The sequence below is a fragment of the Cryptomeria japonica genome, chromosome 4, assembly GCF_030272615.1.
Source record: "Cryptomeria japonica chromosome 4, Sugi_1.0, whole genome shotgun sequence".
Lineage (NCBI taxonomy): Eukaryota > Viridiplantae > Streptophyta > Pinopsida > Cupressales > Cupressaceae > Cryptomeria > Cryptomeria japonica.
Window position 1 is genome coordinate 457,275,728 of NC_081408.1, and position 17,413 is coordinate 457,293,140.

The 17,413-nt window shown below is 36.4% G+C and overlaps 1 protein-coding gene across 1 annotated transcript in view; it reads left to right on the forward strand.

Moving 5' to 3' along the window:
• Nucleotides 1–17,413, forward strand: part of LOC131077369 (phospholipase A(1) LCAT3) — a 186,232-nt gene that overhangs the window by 94,279 nt on the left and 74,540 nt on the right. Inside the window, exon 7 of the mRNA XM_058014857.2 lies at nt 10,963–11,145. Coding sequence (XP_057870840.2) covers nt 10,963–11,145 — 183 coding nt within the window. The remainder of the gene's footprint in view (nt 1–10,962; nt 11,146–17,413) is intronic.

Below are 17,413 nucleotides of genomic sequence, written 5' to 3' on the forward strand. Positions count from 1 at the left end.
ATTCTCGGCCGCTTCAATTCAAATGTTGATGAAACACCAAATCTTTTTGCATGAAATCCAGTCCATCCTGGATAAAAACAGCTCTGCGCTCCTTTGATGTCATGATACTATTGTGAAGACCATGGTTGTTGCCAAGAACACCCATGAACCGGATCCCGATGAACTACAAATGATCATCTAGAAGTTTGAAGGATTTGTGTCTTCACGTGCTACAGCTTAAGTGTTTTTCAACACTTAGTTGTATTTTTCCACATTTGTAATCTTTAGTTGTAGTTTTTCTTTTGACAATTTACATGTAAAAGTCTTTTTGTAAAATGCAAGTTAAACTCATTACTAGCACTTTTGTAATTACATGTAAAGCAACTACAAGTTGTGTTCAACTAGGACTGTAGTTGGAATAAGTCTTACTTAGTTATTGAAGTCTTAGTTAGTTATTGAATAAGTCTTGGTGGTTGAGAGAATCTCTCAAGTTAGTTAGGATCCTCCCACCTTTTTCTCAAGGCTCCTTTTTTATAAATACTTGAGAGGTCTATTGTAATTGTCATCTTTTGGAAAGCAAGCAAAAACTCTGCCAAATTTACAGCAAAAAAGTCTTTGAGCTTTCATGTGCGAATTCAAGAATTGAAAGGAATAGAAGGAAATTGCTCAAGCTTTGAGTCTTTGTGCTACATACTTGAGTTTGTGTTCTATATTATCTTTCTTGCAAGTGTTTCTTAAAGAGCTTAATCACATCTGATTTGCAGTCTTTGTGCTGCAATTAGTTGAGGTTAATATAGACTAAAATAAATATTTTGTTGAGAGAAGCTGCAAGTCTTTGTGCTTTCACTTGTTCTTAGGAGAATTTAGGAGTAGATTTTGTGAGAAATAGCTGTAAGTCTTTGAGCTTATACTACTTCCTATTGTTTTAAGTAGAAAAGAATAAGATATTCCAGTCTTTGAGCTGTTATAATTTGTTTTTTATAGCATTAGTATAGAAAAGGGTAGATAGGACTTCACATAATCAAGTCTTTGAGCTGGATATTGCTGTCTCGTCTCGAAGGAAGTGACGGAAGTCTTTGCGCTTTCAAGGAACTTCATTTCCTTTCTCTCATTTCATTTTGAAAGTGGTTACTGCTGTTTATATCAAATCGCTATCCTTTTCTGTGAAGAGAAAAGGATATTGTCTTTCTTGAAAGAAGAAGAAAGATTGCTGTCCTATCCTATTTTATTTTCAAAGTTGTAGTTAGATAGGGGGAGCCTTCCCTTAATTAAGAGAGTTTTAGTTACACGCTGTGGTTGAAACCACAATTTTTTATATTTCCCCAAATGTACAAAATTTTCAACCAACAGTTTTTTGGCGACTCTACTAGGGACACGGACACATTCGGAAGCCTCACGCTTTCGTTTGAAGACTAGTGTCTTGCTGATTTTAAAGAAGAAATAACTTTTCTTGGGGTTTCCTGTTGATAAGAGCTTGGAAATATTTTAATTTCTCTAAGCTGGAAGGTTTGCGTGTTTACGTTCGTCGAAGGAGAGGTGAACATATTGAAGAGATATCTCCTACGGAACGAGCTAGATTCCATTTGCTTACTAGTACATCCTCCCTTTCACAAACCACAAGTTACCCTCCTTCAAGGAAAAAGAAGTCTATCCTAAGTGAAAATTCCCCTTTCTTTTTCAAACCGCTGATATCTTCATCATCTAGTATGGCTAATCCACCTCCACCTCCTCCTCCCGGTCCGTGGGGAGTAGCTTTTGGTCCTTTGGCCTTAACCCCACCTCTTCATCCACTTCCACAAGGTTCCCGTAAAAATCTTCCCAAGTTCTATGGAGATGGAAAGCAACATCCCGATGAGCATGTCAAATCTTTCTATATGGCATGTGGTGTTCTTGGAGTAGAATATCAAGATGTTGTTGTTTGTTTGTTCGTAGAAACTCTTCAAGGTATTGCAGCTGATTGGTTTTTCAATCTTGCTGCTGGTTCAATCGTTTCTTGGAACTCCTTGAGAGACAAGTTTGAAGAACGTTTCAAGCCCGCGGAAGATGAACGTGCCTTGCTAGCCCAATTGACCCAAATGAAGAAGGATACCCATGAAGGCATGCGTGAATTCATTACTAAGTTCAATAAATTAGCAAATAGAATTCCTATCAATTCTAAACCTACTCCTGAGAATCTCAAGTGCTTTTTCATTAATACTCAGTTGCCCGAGGTCAATTTCTTCTTGAGGTGAGCCTTTCTCGCTGATTTAGCTGTTGCTGAATCAATGGCTACTAAAATTGAAGATGATTTGATCCTAGCTGGTAAAATAAAAAAAGATTCTAATCGGTCTCAAGGAGGTTCTCATATGGAGAGTTCATCTTCAGGTTCTACCGACCCAATGGTGCAGAAATTAGCAAATGAACTTCTTTCTTTAAAGAAGCAAGTAACTCAGAATTCCTATCCTACACCATACAAGGATATCCCAAGACGGATGTATCCTAATGCTGTTGCCAGTTATGCTGCTAAGAATCAACCCAAGTTACCTCCTCCTACCGAGAGGCTTGCGCTTGAACCACCTCCTTCAAAGGCAACAGTCTGCTATTATGAGACGAATCAAAATGAGTCTTCTTATTTTGATTATCAGTCTGATGATGTTGCTCTTCCTCAACAAGAAGAAGAGGAAGATGTAACTGGCGACTCTACTATACGCTATATGCACTATGATGACTCTAATACTGCTGAAAGGACTCATAGTTGCAAGCATTTGCCGTGATGACAAGATCCTAGACTCGATTGGCTCAACAAGATGAAGCTGCAAAAGTTGCAAGTGATTTACAAACACCTGTTACTATTGCAAAAAGGGGACCACCGCTGCCCTACATTCCAAAGGATGCAACAAAAAGTCAAGTAACAAAAATCCCCCTTTTGCTTCTTCTATTGATTCCAAGCCCAGTATGCCTAACCCTAGACCATAATTAGACAATGTTCGTCCCTCTCTAGCAGGTTCGTTTCAAGCTTTCGATATTATTGACCATGCTAGGAAGACCAAGATTCAAATGTCCGAAGTTGAATACTTACAAGGTAATCCTGATCAATTTGATAGGTTAGCTAACTTTGTTAAAAGTAAGGAAATTCATCCTATACTTGAAAATACTGCCCCTCAAGAACCCAAGAAGTTGCCCAATCATTTGGTGACCATTCCATCTACTACCCAAGGAAAGATAGAACCTTTTTACATTTCCCTGTTGATCAATGGTTTTCAATTGAGCAATTGTGTCTTGGATTCTGGTGCTTCCGATAATGTCATGCCCGCAAAAGTTGCTCAAGCTTTGGGGCTGACCTTGACCAAAACTTTTGGTCATTGTTATTCCATGGAAAACAAACAATTGCCTCTTATTGGGCAAATCAAAGATGCTCAATTTGTATTTGCAGCTTTTCCAGATAATAAAATAAAGATGATTGTTTTGGTAGCTGCCGTTCCTGCGTCATATGGAATGTTACTTGGCCGTAATTTTTGCAAGGATGTTGGAGGTGAACTCAACATGGATATGACGGAAGCAAGAATACCTATCAAAGGTATTGTGCAGAAGTTAATTCCTGAAAGAGAAACCAAGTACACGGTTGTCAAGTCTAATGATCCCCATGCTTAGATTCTTTTTGAATCTTCGGGTTTCGGGAATTATTATCTCCATATAGATGAAATCTCAAAATTTGCTGAAGATTGTCCTTCTAGCAGCTCCGACATTTCATTGCTTTCAGCAAATGAAAAATTTGTTGATACTGATCAAGACCAAGCATCGGAAGGTGGGTCTTGTAGTTCATATATTATGGTTGAAGAAGTTTCATCTCTTGTTGCTGATGAAAGTATTCCATTACCTTCTCAACAAGAAGAGTTTCACTCTTCCTCTACACAAGAGGAGAGTTCTTCTCCTATGGAAGAAGATGACAATTTTTGTTTTGATAATGCATCCGTTTTGGATGAAGGCAGCACTAATCATTCCAATGAAAACGAAAGTTCGAATGATGTGTGGACTCTTGAGTTTGATGGTACCTGCGCTACAAATGGATCCGGAGCTGGCGTAGTTCTTATATCTCCTAAGGGAGAGATCTTCCCTTATTCCTTCAAATTGCAATTCCCTAATACTAACAATACGACTGAATATGAGTCGCTTTTGTTAGGAATGAGCGTTGCATTGAAAAGAGGAATCATAAATTTTCATGCCCAGGGTGATGCAAAATTAGTAGTTTGTCAAGTAAGGAGTATATATTAGACTAGAAATGACAGACTCAGGCATTACCATAATTTGGTATGGGAAAATATTGAAGATTTTGATGCTTTTAGCATCTCAGTTGTGCCTCGTGAGTACAATGATAGGGCTGATTCCCTTGCTATTTTAGCTACTTCGTTAATTCCCCATCTTGATTTTGGTCAAGATAAATATATTATTGAGTTAATCTGCAGACCTAGTGTGCCTGATAATTGGAATCATAGGCAGATCTTCAATGATGATAAACAGATTAATAATTTCCTGCAAGCAGAAGATGGTTTCAACAACCTATATTTCGAAGGAAGTAATTCTCCTACTTCTTCATCATCAGATTCAATGTCTGAAACATCATCCGAGTTGGATGAAAATATTCTTCAGCTGAAAGGAAATAAGATTCCCAAGGGGTTGGTTTCTCTTGAAATTTTTTTCGATCAACATGATTGTTATATCAAGAGATGGCAACAAGAAAGTGTTGATTCTCCTATGGGATATGAGAAATATAACATTGGCTCAGATGAAGATCTCAAATTTGTCAATATTGGCAATAACTGCACTTCAGATGAAAGAGATCAGTTTATTCATCTTTTGCGCCAATATTGTGATGTCTTGGCATAATCATACAATGTGTAATGTCCCTACTAGTTAGGGATCACTGTCCTGCAAAACAGATTGTTAGAATACAACAAGTATATATATATATATATATATATATAATTTGCAATTAAACTTCCATTATTTAATTAACACTAATCTCAATTCCTGTTTAATAAAAAGGATACGAGTGCAATACTGGGACATGTCCATAGGCGGCTGAGAAGCTCGCCTTCTTGGAACCCATCTTGGTTCCAAGCCATACCAGGAAATCGAAGGTTATTCGATTCCTGTCTTGGATGTAATTTCTTACGCCCAAGCCATCCAGGAAATCGAAGGTTAATTCGATTCTTGTCTTGGATGTAATTTCTTACACCCAAGCCATCCAGTAAATCGAAAGTTAATTCGATTCCTGTCTTGGATGTAATTTCTTACACCCAAGCCATACCAAGGAAGACCATCATATATGATCGATTCCTTGCCTTGGATGATGCATCTCACCATCCAAGTCCACCAGAGCGGACCGGCCAGATCCGTCTCTTCTTGGATGACTTTGTCAACCAAGCCATAACATATATGCATATAGAAATTCAGTATATACTACGTACCAGGGATTATCATAATCCCTCCATTAGGCTAAGGGAGTTTCCTCCCTATAGCCTCCATCATAAAGTCACATTATTCATATTACATTGTATAATCCATTATCATTTTCCATTTCATAATTTATGTCTACATTTACATACTTTTTAATCCTCTTTATTGTTCCTAGATATACATAAATATTATGCATGGATACCTATATAAGTAAACATTCAGTAATATATATATTCGTAAATTAACCTATATTTAGAAGTATTCTTTAATTCATTATCGCTCATTAAATTCATAAGTTAAGCCTACAATTATATTTTTCTTCATTCTCATTATTAACCCTACATACATATGAATTTTACGGCATACATGCAACATTATAATCATTTATACTTTTATAATATACAACATCATAATTATAATCCTGCAGAATGATATTGGAAACAGATTTACCACATAAATACCATTATATCTATTTGTGTGTGTGTGGTACACACTTCCACACACAAATACATACCTGTAGCGCCAATGCCAATCTCCTATTCTGGCTCTGCCGACGCAGCTGTACCTCCCTTCTTTTCCTTTACCATTCTCTCTCTCCGTAGCAATAATAATTCTTTTTTTCTATATTCTCCTTTATATCTGTATAAATACCTTTTTAATATTTGTGTAAACTCCTCTTTTCAGTCAGCATATACATCAACATATATATCTGAATTATATATTTCTTTATTACTTATCACTCATTCTTTTATTTCACTCACACTCCTTATTGCACACAACTCACACATATCACATTCTTCACTCACACTCACCACATACACCTGAAAATTACACTTTTACTGAATTATTATTCGAGCATTGTATTCCGCACTACACTTCTTAAATATATATTTCTTTTTCATGGCATGCACCACACACGTCTGAGAACTACTTTATTTTCAGAGTTGTAATCTCAAAATTATTCTCACACACACTCCATCACCTTATTTTTTCTTTTTTTTTACACTTTATTTAAACCCTCTATATATACCTTTACATGAAGCGGTCATATTGAAAAGACATATCTTTCAAACACTAAATCGTATCTTTTCTTTTAATCGCACCTTTGCCTTACTAATCCAAACCGGTCATATGCTTTATCAAACGATGATTCTAATTATCAATGATTTCATAGTTCTATCGATTATCATATCATTCAACATTTGATTTTTGTCTTCATCGGTCAACATATGGATCACCCCTTATCCCAGGACTTAGAATTTCCACGTCCAACTCACCCGATAGTAAGAATTCGTCTTTTTCAAAAGACATCGAACCTTAGGGCCATCGCATTCATTTTTGTACTCCAATCAGCACTGTAAATCACATGGAACATTGAATACGCTTGATACGAATTTATTTGAGAAGTCGGCTGTGTGTATTACGATCATACATGAAATCGTTTTGTTTATTGAACCGAAACAAATTACTCCCACCAAACTGAAGTCACACCTTCCTTTTCGTTTATTAATTTCTTTGACCAAGAGTTATGAAATTGCACCACTTGGAATAAACTCACTTCTCTAATTATTTCCAAATCGTAATCTCCAATTACTATGGTTTAGTTACGAGGCACATAGACTAATCTTTATTAGTTAGTCATCGTTCCTTCTTATTGCCCAATCGTGTGTCTTGCTTTAATCGATCACTTTATCAATTACTCACATCGTCGTTTCATGTATGATCGATCTATAATACTCGTTCTTGATGAGATTCTTGGTGTGATAACGATATCGTTATGTTCTTCATCTCTTGGCATACTTCCTTTATTTAATAATAACTCTTTATCGAATATCAATGAGAATTGAGTTTCATATATGATTGATCTGTCTTTTGATTATGAAGGACAATCAATTTGGCTTTGCCTATTATCGATATCAAGTCTATTTGATCTATAGTTATCATGCTGACCGGTGATTGTCGATCAAGACATACAATTCAATCATCGACATGTAATATACCCTGTTATTTATTCCATGGTGGTTCGGCTCTATGTTAAATGGATTGCCTTCAACATTATCGGTTGCATACCTTCTTAGAAAGATCAGAGATTGTAATATTTGTTTAATGTAATATAATATTAAAATACATTAATAATTTTAAATAATCATTCATTGGTAATTATTATATTAATTAATAATAATAATTTCTTCATTTAGGGTCTCTCTCATTCTCTCTGTATATATGTAACGATCCAGGAGGGGACATGATAGTCCGCCCTTCTCAAAATTGCTTGTCCTCAAGCAATTGGCAATTTTCTCAAACTGAGTTATCTCCCAATATGAATAATAATAAAAAAAAACACGGAGCATACACATAAAAAACACGAAGCATACACATGGATAATTTCAAACACGAAGCATACACGTGAATACACGCATTGTCAGATTTTTTCTTATTGACTAGAATGATTCAATGATTCATCTTTACCCTACAGGGTGGCAGGATCATTGCTTTGATGCCACTGTAATGTCCCTACTAGTTAGGGATCACTGTCCTGCAAAACAGATTGTTAGAATACAACAAGTATATATATATATATATATATATATATATATATATATATATATATATATATATATATATATATATATATAACTAATCTAATTTGCAATTGAACTTCCATTATTTAATTAACACTAATCTCAATTCCTATTTAATAAAAAGGATACGAGTGCAATACTGGGACATGTCCATAGGCGGCTGTGAAGCTCGCCTTCTTGGAACCCATCTTGGTTCCAAGCCATACCAGGAAATCGAAGGTTATTCGATTCTTGTCTTGGATGTAATTTCTTACACCCAAGCCATCCAGGAAATCGAAGGTTAATTCGATTCTTGTCTTGGATGTAATTTCTTACACCCAAGCCATCCAGTAAATCGAAGGTTAATTCGATTCCTGTCTTGGATGTAATTTCTTACACCCAAGCCATACCAAGGAAGACCATCATATGTGATATTCCTTGCCTTGGATGATGCATCTCACCATCCAAGTCCACCAGAGCAAACTGACCAGATCCGTCTCTTCTTGGATGACTTTGTCAACCAAGCCATAACATATATGCATATAGAAATTCAGTATATACTGCCTACCAAGGATTATCATAATCCCTCCATTAGGCTAAGGGAGTTTCCTCCCTATAGCCTCCATCATAAAGTCACATTATTCATATTACATTGTATAATTCATTATCATTTTCCATTTCACAATTTACGTCTACATTTACATACTTTTTAATCCTCTTTATTGTTCCTAGATATACATAAATATTATGCATGGATACCTATATAAGTAAACATTCAGTAATATATATATTCGTAAATTAACCTATATTCAGAAGTATTCTTTAATTCATTATCGCTCTTTAAATTCATAAGTTAAGCCTACAATTATATTTTTCTTCATTCTCATTATTAACCCTACATACATATGAATTTTACAGCATACATGCAACATTATAATCATTTATACTTTTATAATATACAACATCATAATTATAATTCTGCAGAATGATATTGGAAACAGATTTACCACAGAAATTAAATCAACCTTCTTGCATGTAATCCATGATAGAGATATGGCTACAAAGGTTGCAAATGAAACCTTAGATTTGTATAAGAGAACGAAGGTTAAATTGATAGATGTTTAAAAGGCCTTACGAAAAGCAGAAAATCAGATTGTTGTCACTAATCATTTTAGAGAGTAGGAGAACAAAGGATCGAGGAGATCAAGGAGGTGATTAAGGAACTTGACAGCCTACAAGAAATCTATGATCTGGATCATTGTCCCAAAAGATCATATAATAGAAGTTTGGACCAACAAGAACATTGGTATGAATTTAGAGTTAAGGACTATCTTTAGTCTATTGATAATCTTTTGTTTGAGGTAGATGCTATTATGACATGATAATCCATTCTTGGAGTTGGACGATGAAGTTCATTTTGATTCCAGTGATGAAATTGAAGTTGAGCATAGGATTTGGGACCCAGGTGCAGAGTCCAGCAACATGCTTTTAAGATAGGATTGGAGTTGTGGACCCGAATTCAATGATCTTTCTTCTATCCACCTTCCAATCAGTTTTCATTGGATAGCAATTCATGATATGCAGATGAGTGTGATTATGGGTATCCTTTCTAGTCTTCTATGTAGTCTTAAATTTGAGAACATAGCTCAATTTTCTATTGCCTAGTATATTTGATGTGGGGCCATCTCAAGGTCCTGCAAGCTTGCATCACTCAAAACTAGGATTAGTGCATGTTACACCCCTATGAAAGTTTCAAAATAAAACAAGTATCAAGATATATGATGGTTTTCATACCATGGTATTGAAATATATGATAGTCTTCATACCATATTTATCACTAAGTAAAATTTGAAAGTATTTTGATTCTTATAAAAATGTGACATATTTTCTTTAACTTTAGCCAAGAAAGAATGATTGTGCATAAAAGCAGTCTGCCTATTTCTTATAATCATTTGGATTGCGATTCTGATGGAATATTAGGATCAGTAAAAATTTAAATCTTAACTCATCATACCCTATGGCTTTGAATAAGACGGATGGAGAGGTCATGTCTAGGGTCTCTCTACCAAGGCTATAGAATAAACTTTCATCATAATTTCAATTACTAAGATCAAGTCCCCATAGATCTGTAGCTTCTTGGTGCCTCTTCTAGGGAGACTTAAGATCCTATATGAGGGCCATAAACTGCATTATATTCTTTGTGACCTCAACTATATTCTGTAAAGGATTGTAATCGTTTCTCGATTTGAGACTTTTCCATGATCTTAATGTTCTCTTTGATTTATCATGTTTGTCTTTAGCTTGTAGTCATCTTATTGATTTTTCTTTCATGTATAATCCTGTTTTTTGGAAAATAATATAGTTATAAGTTGAAGGTAAGAATTATTTACTTAAGAAAATTTAGTTTCAACTTTTGTCCGAATTGTTTAAATTTAAAATGTTCACAAGACACTATTTCTATGCACTGTTATCTCGTATATTGCATATTTAAGTGGACAACAGTGCGGACTAATGTTTATCAATTTGAATCCTAAATAGCCTTCTTACTAAACATGTTTACTATTTAGAAATTAGCAAACAGTAATATCTATTATCAGTTAGAGAATAAAATTTGAAGTATTCTTACGTCTTAGATGGAGAGTCAAATAGGTCCATTTGCTCCTTTCTTACTCAGCTCAATGCAATAGATACCTTGTCTCTTTAAGTCATAAAAAAATTGTTTTCTTAATGTTGTACCACTGCAGCTAAGTTTGCTAACATTAATATATATATGTTCCTTGTTTGAGTTCAATCTTTCCATTTTTTCGTAAAAATTGACATGGACATATGTGAGGATGTTAATATTGAATGAAGAATGTTGTATTGAATGAGTTTATTTCCTTGGTGATTTAATGTCCACTTTATCTTATACAAGGTCATGCTTGCATTTGTTGTACACAAGACTACTAACATGCTTGCAACTAAAGATGTTCTATTGAAACTGCAGTTGGTTGAGTGCCCATCAATCTATGAGATGATGACTAATATTGAATTTAAATGGAAGAAGTTGCCACAAATACAAATTTGGCGGAAAATAAATACAAATGCAGGGGAACCTTCTGTTGAACTTGAATCATTTGGTCCTAAAGAAAGTATTTTTATTTTTCAAGAAGCATTGAAGGGTAACAAGGTACACTTCACTGAATTTCTTTCACATTGTTTAGAGAAAAGTTCGCATTTTTCTAGATGATGCACTTGCATTGTTTTTTCTTTATTTATCCTTCTTATCTTCATATCCAAGATAAAGCTTACCATGTAATTTTTTTTCAACCAACTATATAATATTTATGTTGTTTAAATGTGTTTTCCAATATTAGATTGATTTGTCATAGTCTTATGATTATGTTTGATAATGTTGTCAGTGTCTATTCATACAATTGTTCCTTTTGGCTATTGATTTCTTTTGTAATGTGAAATCATAGTATTGGTGATTTGAAATAAGTTTTAATCTAGGACATACGGTAGCTATGGATTAATGTGTTATGAACAAAAAATGAGCAGTTAGGAAATGAAAATTAACAAGACTTAAGTCACTCAACAATAGGATTATGTTGCAAAAGAGAATCTAAAAGGAGGGAAATTCCTATGGGAGAGATGTATTTCTTCAACTGAGTTTTTCAATCTAACCAGATATTTTATTTCTTTACAATCTAGAAGCTGAACCGTGATTGTCCTTCATGAAGGTGACATGTGTGCTCCTTGGAATTTGAAATGAACCGTCAAATAAAAACAAATTGTGCAAGCTAAAATTTAATTATTTGGAGTGGTACTATTTTGGTAGTGATACTTTATATTGTCCCCATTTTTGGGTTCTTTAGCATTGCGATTGGTTCTGACCTTTTTGGTGAGTGTCAACCTTGTCAAAGGGATTATTTGATATTGCTAGTGAGCTTGATTAGTTTCGAGGACATTTATGCATCTTTTCAAAGTGATTTTTGACTTTTGGTGTGTTCTCCAAGATTCTTGGAGAGAGCGTCTATTTATAGTAAGTCACCTGGTCGAGCTCAAAGTTGATGCTTTTCTACAGTTTTTGCAAAATGGGTGTGTTATTGGTTTTTATTTAATTATATTACTAAGGTTTCTTAATAATATTTAAATTATTTATAAAGCACCTTAGTGTTATAGCTCGTTGGAAAGAGGATGAAAAGTTTTAAATCATGGATGCGTAAAACTAGGACCTTGCATATCAAATTTATCATTATTTTAATAAAATGGTCTTTTAGAGCTAAAATGGAATCTTAATTAAAAAGGTGAATTTTAAATTGTGCTTTCCAAAAAGTTTGGTGGGAAAAAGTATATAAGGCAATTCAAGGGCTCATTTGTATTATGTAGACTATTTGATTTTTTCTCTTTGGTGAAACCCTTGTGGTTTGGAGATTGAACTTGGTTCAGCTTAGCCTTCTAGAGGATAGAAACCCTCTTGGAGAAGAATAATCATGGTGGTGAAAGATGTAATATCCCTTGGCTAATCTGACTCTATTCCGCTTATTGAACCCCCCAAGGAATATTGTCAAACACTTGGCATACAATGTTTGAAGCCGCTGTAGTGAATTCTTTATTTGTCTTCTTTGGGTTTGTAGCCTGCAAATGAAGTTATGGAAAGCTTCTAACAATGCAAAGTTGTTATAGAAATGATATGCTAGCTGTTTTAGAGCTTACATACACATGAAATGACTGAAATTAACTAGTACAGCTAGTAGACATTAAAACAAACACTTGTCATGCATCCCAAAGTACACCTACAGCCATTAGGCATTTAAGCAAACAGTTGGCATGAAGCTTAGTGGCTGATCAATGCTACAATGACTAAACTATAATCTAAATGCAAGAATGACTCATCTTGAACTTTTACAATGCACATATATGACTTCTATATGCATACTAATCACCTACAACCAAGTGACATTTCGTCATACAATTGGCATGCAACTAGAGTATGGAAATGAGAGCTACAGCCATAAGCATTTTATCGAACATTTGCCATGCAATTCCTATTATGAAATGTTGACTTTCAGCTAGGGACATTAAGACAAACAGTTATCTTGCAAACTGAAATAAATACTACAAATGTACCATATGCAACTCCTTTTTATTGATGTCCCAATTACTACAAATATGAAAGGGCCAAGACTCTTGGCTTACAGCTGAATATGATATGAAACAAAATACCCAGGTCTGAGTACAATGGCAGCATACAACCAACTTCGAAAGTCTATTAAATACTGAAATTAAATGCAAGAGAACCTGATCCAATGAAGCGCCTACGTTGTGGGTAATGTAGCAACTCAAATACCATGTAAATTGTGAAGCAACATGTGTGGCTGCTGCTGCTATAGTACGGCCTCCAACAATTATAAATTCTGCCCAAATTTCAATGTCATGACAGCAGCAAACTGTTCACGACACTGTAGCAGCAAATAAACCCTCTGTATGATGTTCTTAGTCTGCCATATACATATGCCCTCAGCTATGCCAATAAATCTGAAAATAAATCTCCAATCAGCACAATGTCAACTTTTGGATGAGGCCAACCCTAGGAGCAACTTCAGATGAATATCTCACACCCTCAGATTGCTGATGCAATGAAGTCTTCACATTCTCCAATGCCGATACTTTGGACAAGCTGCAGAAACCCCAGCTTCTTCTCCAAAGCCAAGAGACAAGTCTTCTCATCAAAAATAACAATGATCAATTCCCCCTTCTCTTCTTTTCAAAAGCCTTATATATATTTCCCATGAAGGTTCGATTTTCTCCAATAAGACATTAAATTAATTAATGATATTAAATGACATTTAATGATATAATATTTTCACTTTGTCATTTAATATTTCACCTTTGTAAAAGAGCCACACTTAATTAATTAAATGGTCCCCTTTAATGATACTTGGACCCTTACTTAAGTTATAATATAAAATTATATTATAACTTAATAATATAAGCTCAAACATTAATGTTTATTTAAACTAAATAAATATTAGTAACTCTATTAATACTCAACATTTTTGAATGTTGTCTAAACTGGGAGCCGACATGATGAAGCTGCATATGATCATACCCCTTTACTAAAAATAGAAGGGGTCCATCTCTAACATCTCAACTTTCTATAAATAGTAAGTATAGCAAATGAAGTCCAAATGATACCAAATGAAAGCCAGATCGAAAAACACTGAACTTTGGAGACGATACAAGCCTCGGAAGACCCTCTATCCATACTCATTAGCCTACGAGGGTCAGAATGATAGGCTAATCACCCAAAAAACCATGTCTGCTAAAATGGGGACATTACAGTCCGCCCCTCCTGAAATTGCTTGTCCCCAAGCAATATCGACTGCAAAGAAACTCCTCCACCTGGATCCCAAATGAAGACCTGTGTAATGTCCCTGGTATTACCAACCAACTCCTGTAATGCCCACACCAAGGGCACAACTAACAAGACCTGCCAAACTAAATCAACCTCAACAACAGGTGTCACAAGAACATGAACATCAAGGGGAAGCAACTCTGAAAACTGACAATGTTTGCTTCCCAAAACTGCGCAAGATAAGCTACCAAACATATCATCTAACACATGCGCAACTGAACTATGCATCTGAGACAAATCATGTACATGAGAACTTGAAATGAGACTACCAACGATGCACACCATGTACATGCAATGAAACCTACCAAGGAACACCAACTAGAACTCGGATGCACACAAAGGATCCCTCAACATACTCACTAGTGTCCCACATAGTATACCTGGATTCCAAATCCAGGGTAGAAATCTGCCATGTAAACCTCCATTAGACTTTCGCTGCTCAACACTGATCGCCACTTCACCATGCGAGATGTGGTGAAGCCAACCCATGGGACCTATCCAAAGTGCAACACTAACTCTGTCATAACCTGGATCCCAGTGCAATCTATACACACATCCATCTGTACTGTGAAGATAGGAGTACCTAGAAACATCTGCTACGCAACATCTCTCCACAACCTCTGCTAAACGCTCATGGATGTGATATCCAACTAAACCATCACGCCCATTGTCACCATAGTCTCTCTGAAGCCATGTATCCAAAGATAGCCTCTGTGTCATAGGAGTAACAATCTCCACCGGATACACATCAACATGATGGGAAACTGAACACTGCTCGAGAAAGTAGCCACCAACAATCAACTGAGTCGGGTACTTGCAACTGCTAGTTCCATCTACTGAAAATGGTAACTCTCCATCCCACAATGGATGGTATAATCCTGAAGCCAATCCACATCGATGCATCATCAAGTCCTCCACGTGTGGATCAAAAGAAAAGTGATGAGCACTCCTCACTATGTAGTTGCAATAAAACGCTCCAACCTCGGTCAAGGGCTCATCTCTAACAATACTGGAATCATGAAATGGCTCCAATCTCTGACCCCAAACACTTGATTGGGTAGGGGCTCTGGTAACACTCTCTGCAAACCCAATCACAAAATCTCTATTAGGAAGCATTGTAGTCAGAGTATCAATAATTACTCCCACACCACGCCTGATGGCGAGAGAACCTCGGATGAGAGTATCCTTGGTGGCTCCAAACGGACCCTCTCGAAACTCAGGACTCTCAAGAAGGTACTCAATAAATGAATCTGTGCAGTAAAAACATTATAAGGCTAAGTCAACCTTATCCTCTAAGACCTGCAGCTGATCACTCTGACTCTGAGAAACAAGCAGTTGGCGTCCAAAATCAGCTGCATGGGATGAAGTAACAGATTTGCTTCCAGGAGAGGGAAACAAATCTACATGAGAGCCATACTCCCAACCAGATGAAACTATGCGAGTTCCATGTGAAGTGGATGGAGTAACGTCGCCTACTAACACACAACTCTCTGGAGAGTCCACCACTGCCACACAAGAGCTATCAACAATCTGACCTGCATCATTTGTCATAGCACTAACCTCGGGAGAACCTGATGCAACGAGTGGTTCTTTGTTACTCTCAACCCACATACTCATCCCAGCTAAGTCACCTGTACCTGCATCAGTGACGGATGTAACCACGTCGTCAACATACCCATCACTACAACCTGTGGGTGTAAACTCATCACCAAGTGATGCTATAGGAAACTCAACTGTATCCATAGATGGTGAAGACTGTGCTAAACTCAATGCCACGGTAAGTTCCTCAACCTGTGACTGTGACTCACGAAGGGCTGACTGAGCGCTCTCCAACGAGTCCATAGTCACCTCAAGCTCATGGGTGAGCTCATCAACCTCCTCCTCCTTTCCCTTTAGTGCATCGTATCAAGTGCAATCCCACTCGAGAAGATAATCCCTATCAGCAAGTAACTGCAAGTAATTCTGTTTCATTATCCCAATAGCTGCTCGGAGTGCATGGAACTCTGCTAGGGAAAGGCTACTATCACCGTGCTCATATGTCTCAGGAGTACTCCAACCAAAGGTCGCTAACATTTGTCGAGCGACATCAAAATGCTCCAAAGTTGTAGCAATCATATCATCATTAACCTTCAACTGCCCAGCCAGATGATGATACCCCTGTGACTCATTCTTTCCACCCAAATCTGCACTATGGTATGAAACTGATTCAACATCACTCACCTCGTGATCAACAACATCATGTGTGCAATCAATTGTGCACACATCAATATCTAAGGTATTACTGCTATGTACCTCGTAGGATGGCTCAACTGGCAAGGTAGAAGTTGTTGTTATGACAATATCTTCACACACTTCCACTTCCAATGTAACTACATGGCCATCCAACTTATGATTCTGGGATCCTATGCCAAAGCATGAATCTTCAAACTTGTTTCCTAAGGTCTGATCTGAAAAATCAGACTCTAAATGACATGAATCCACATCACACATTACCCCATTAGTACCCAAATCTCGAGTACCTTCATGCGGCAACTTAATAGAAGCATCTTGCACATGTGTAGTCACTGCTCTCTCATGCTGATGCAAAATTTCATCACTGCTGGCATGTAGATCAAAACTCTTATGAGCCAAAATTCCCATGCAATCCTCATTCTTGACACTTGTATCACGAGTGCCAATACTCAAGGTCACTCCCACAACACTTTTTGAACTTTCCATGACTTTCAAATCATCATTACGCTCAAGTACAAGGCTGCTGTCATGAAAATCAGACTTGTTATCATGACTGATAGCAGCTTCTTCAGTGCCAATAATCACCACATTCTCTTCAAGTTTCACCTTTTTATCCTTAAAAATAGATGTCATATACCGAGCAATTCTATCAAGTTTTGCAGGGTGTGAAATCAATTCATCCAGCTTCTTCTGGTTTTGTTTTAACTTTTCCAGTGAGGAATACACTTGCTTCAATATCTGGTCCCACTGATTTTGGGTACTTGAAGTAACCATGATTAACTAGCTGAATCAATCTACCCAACAA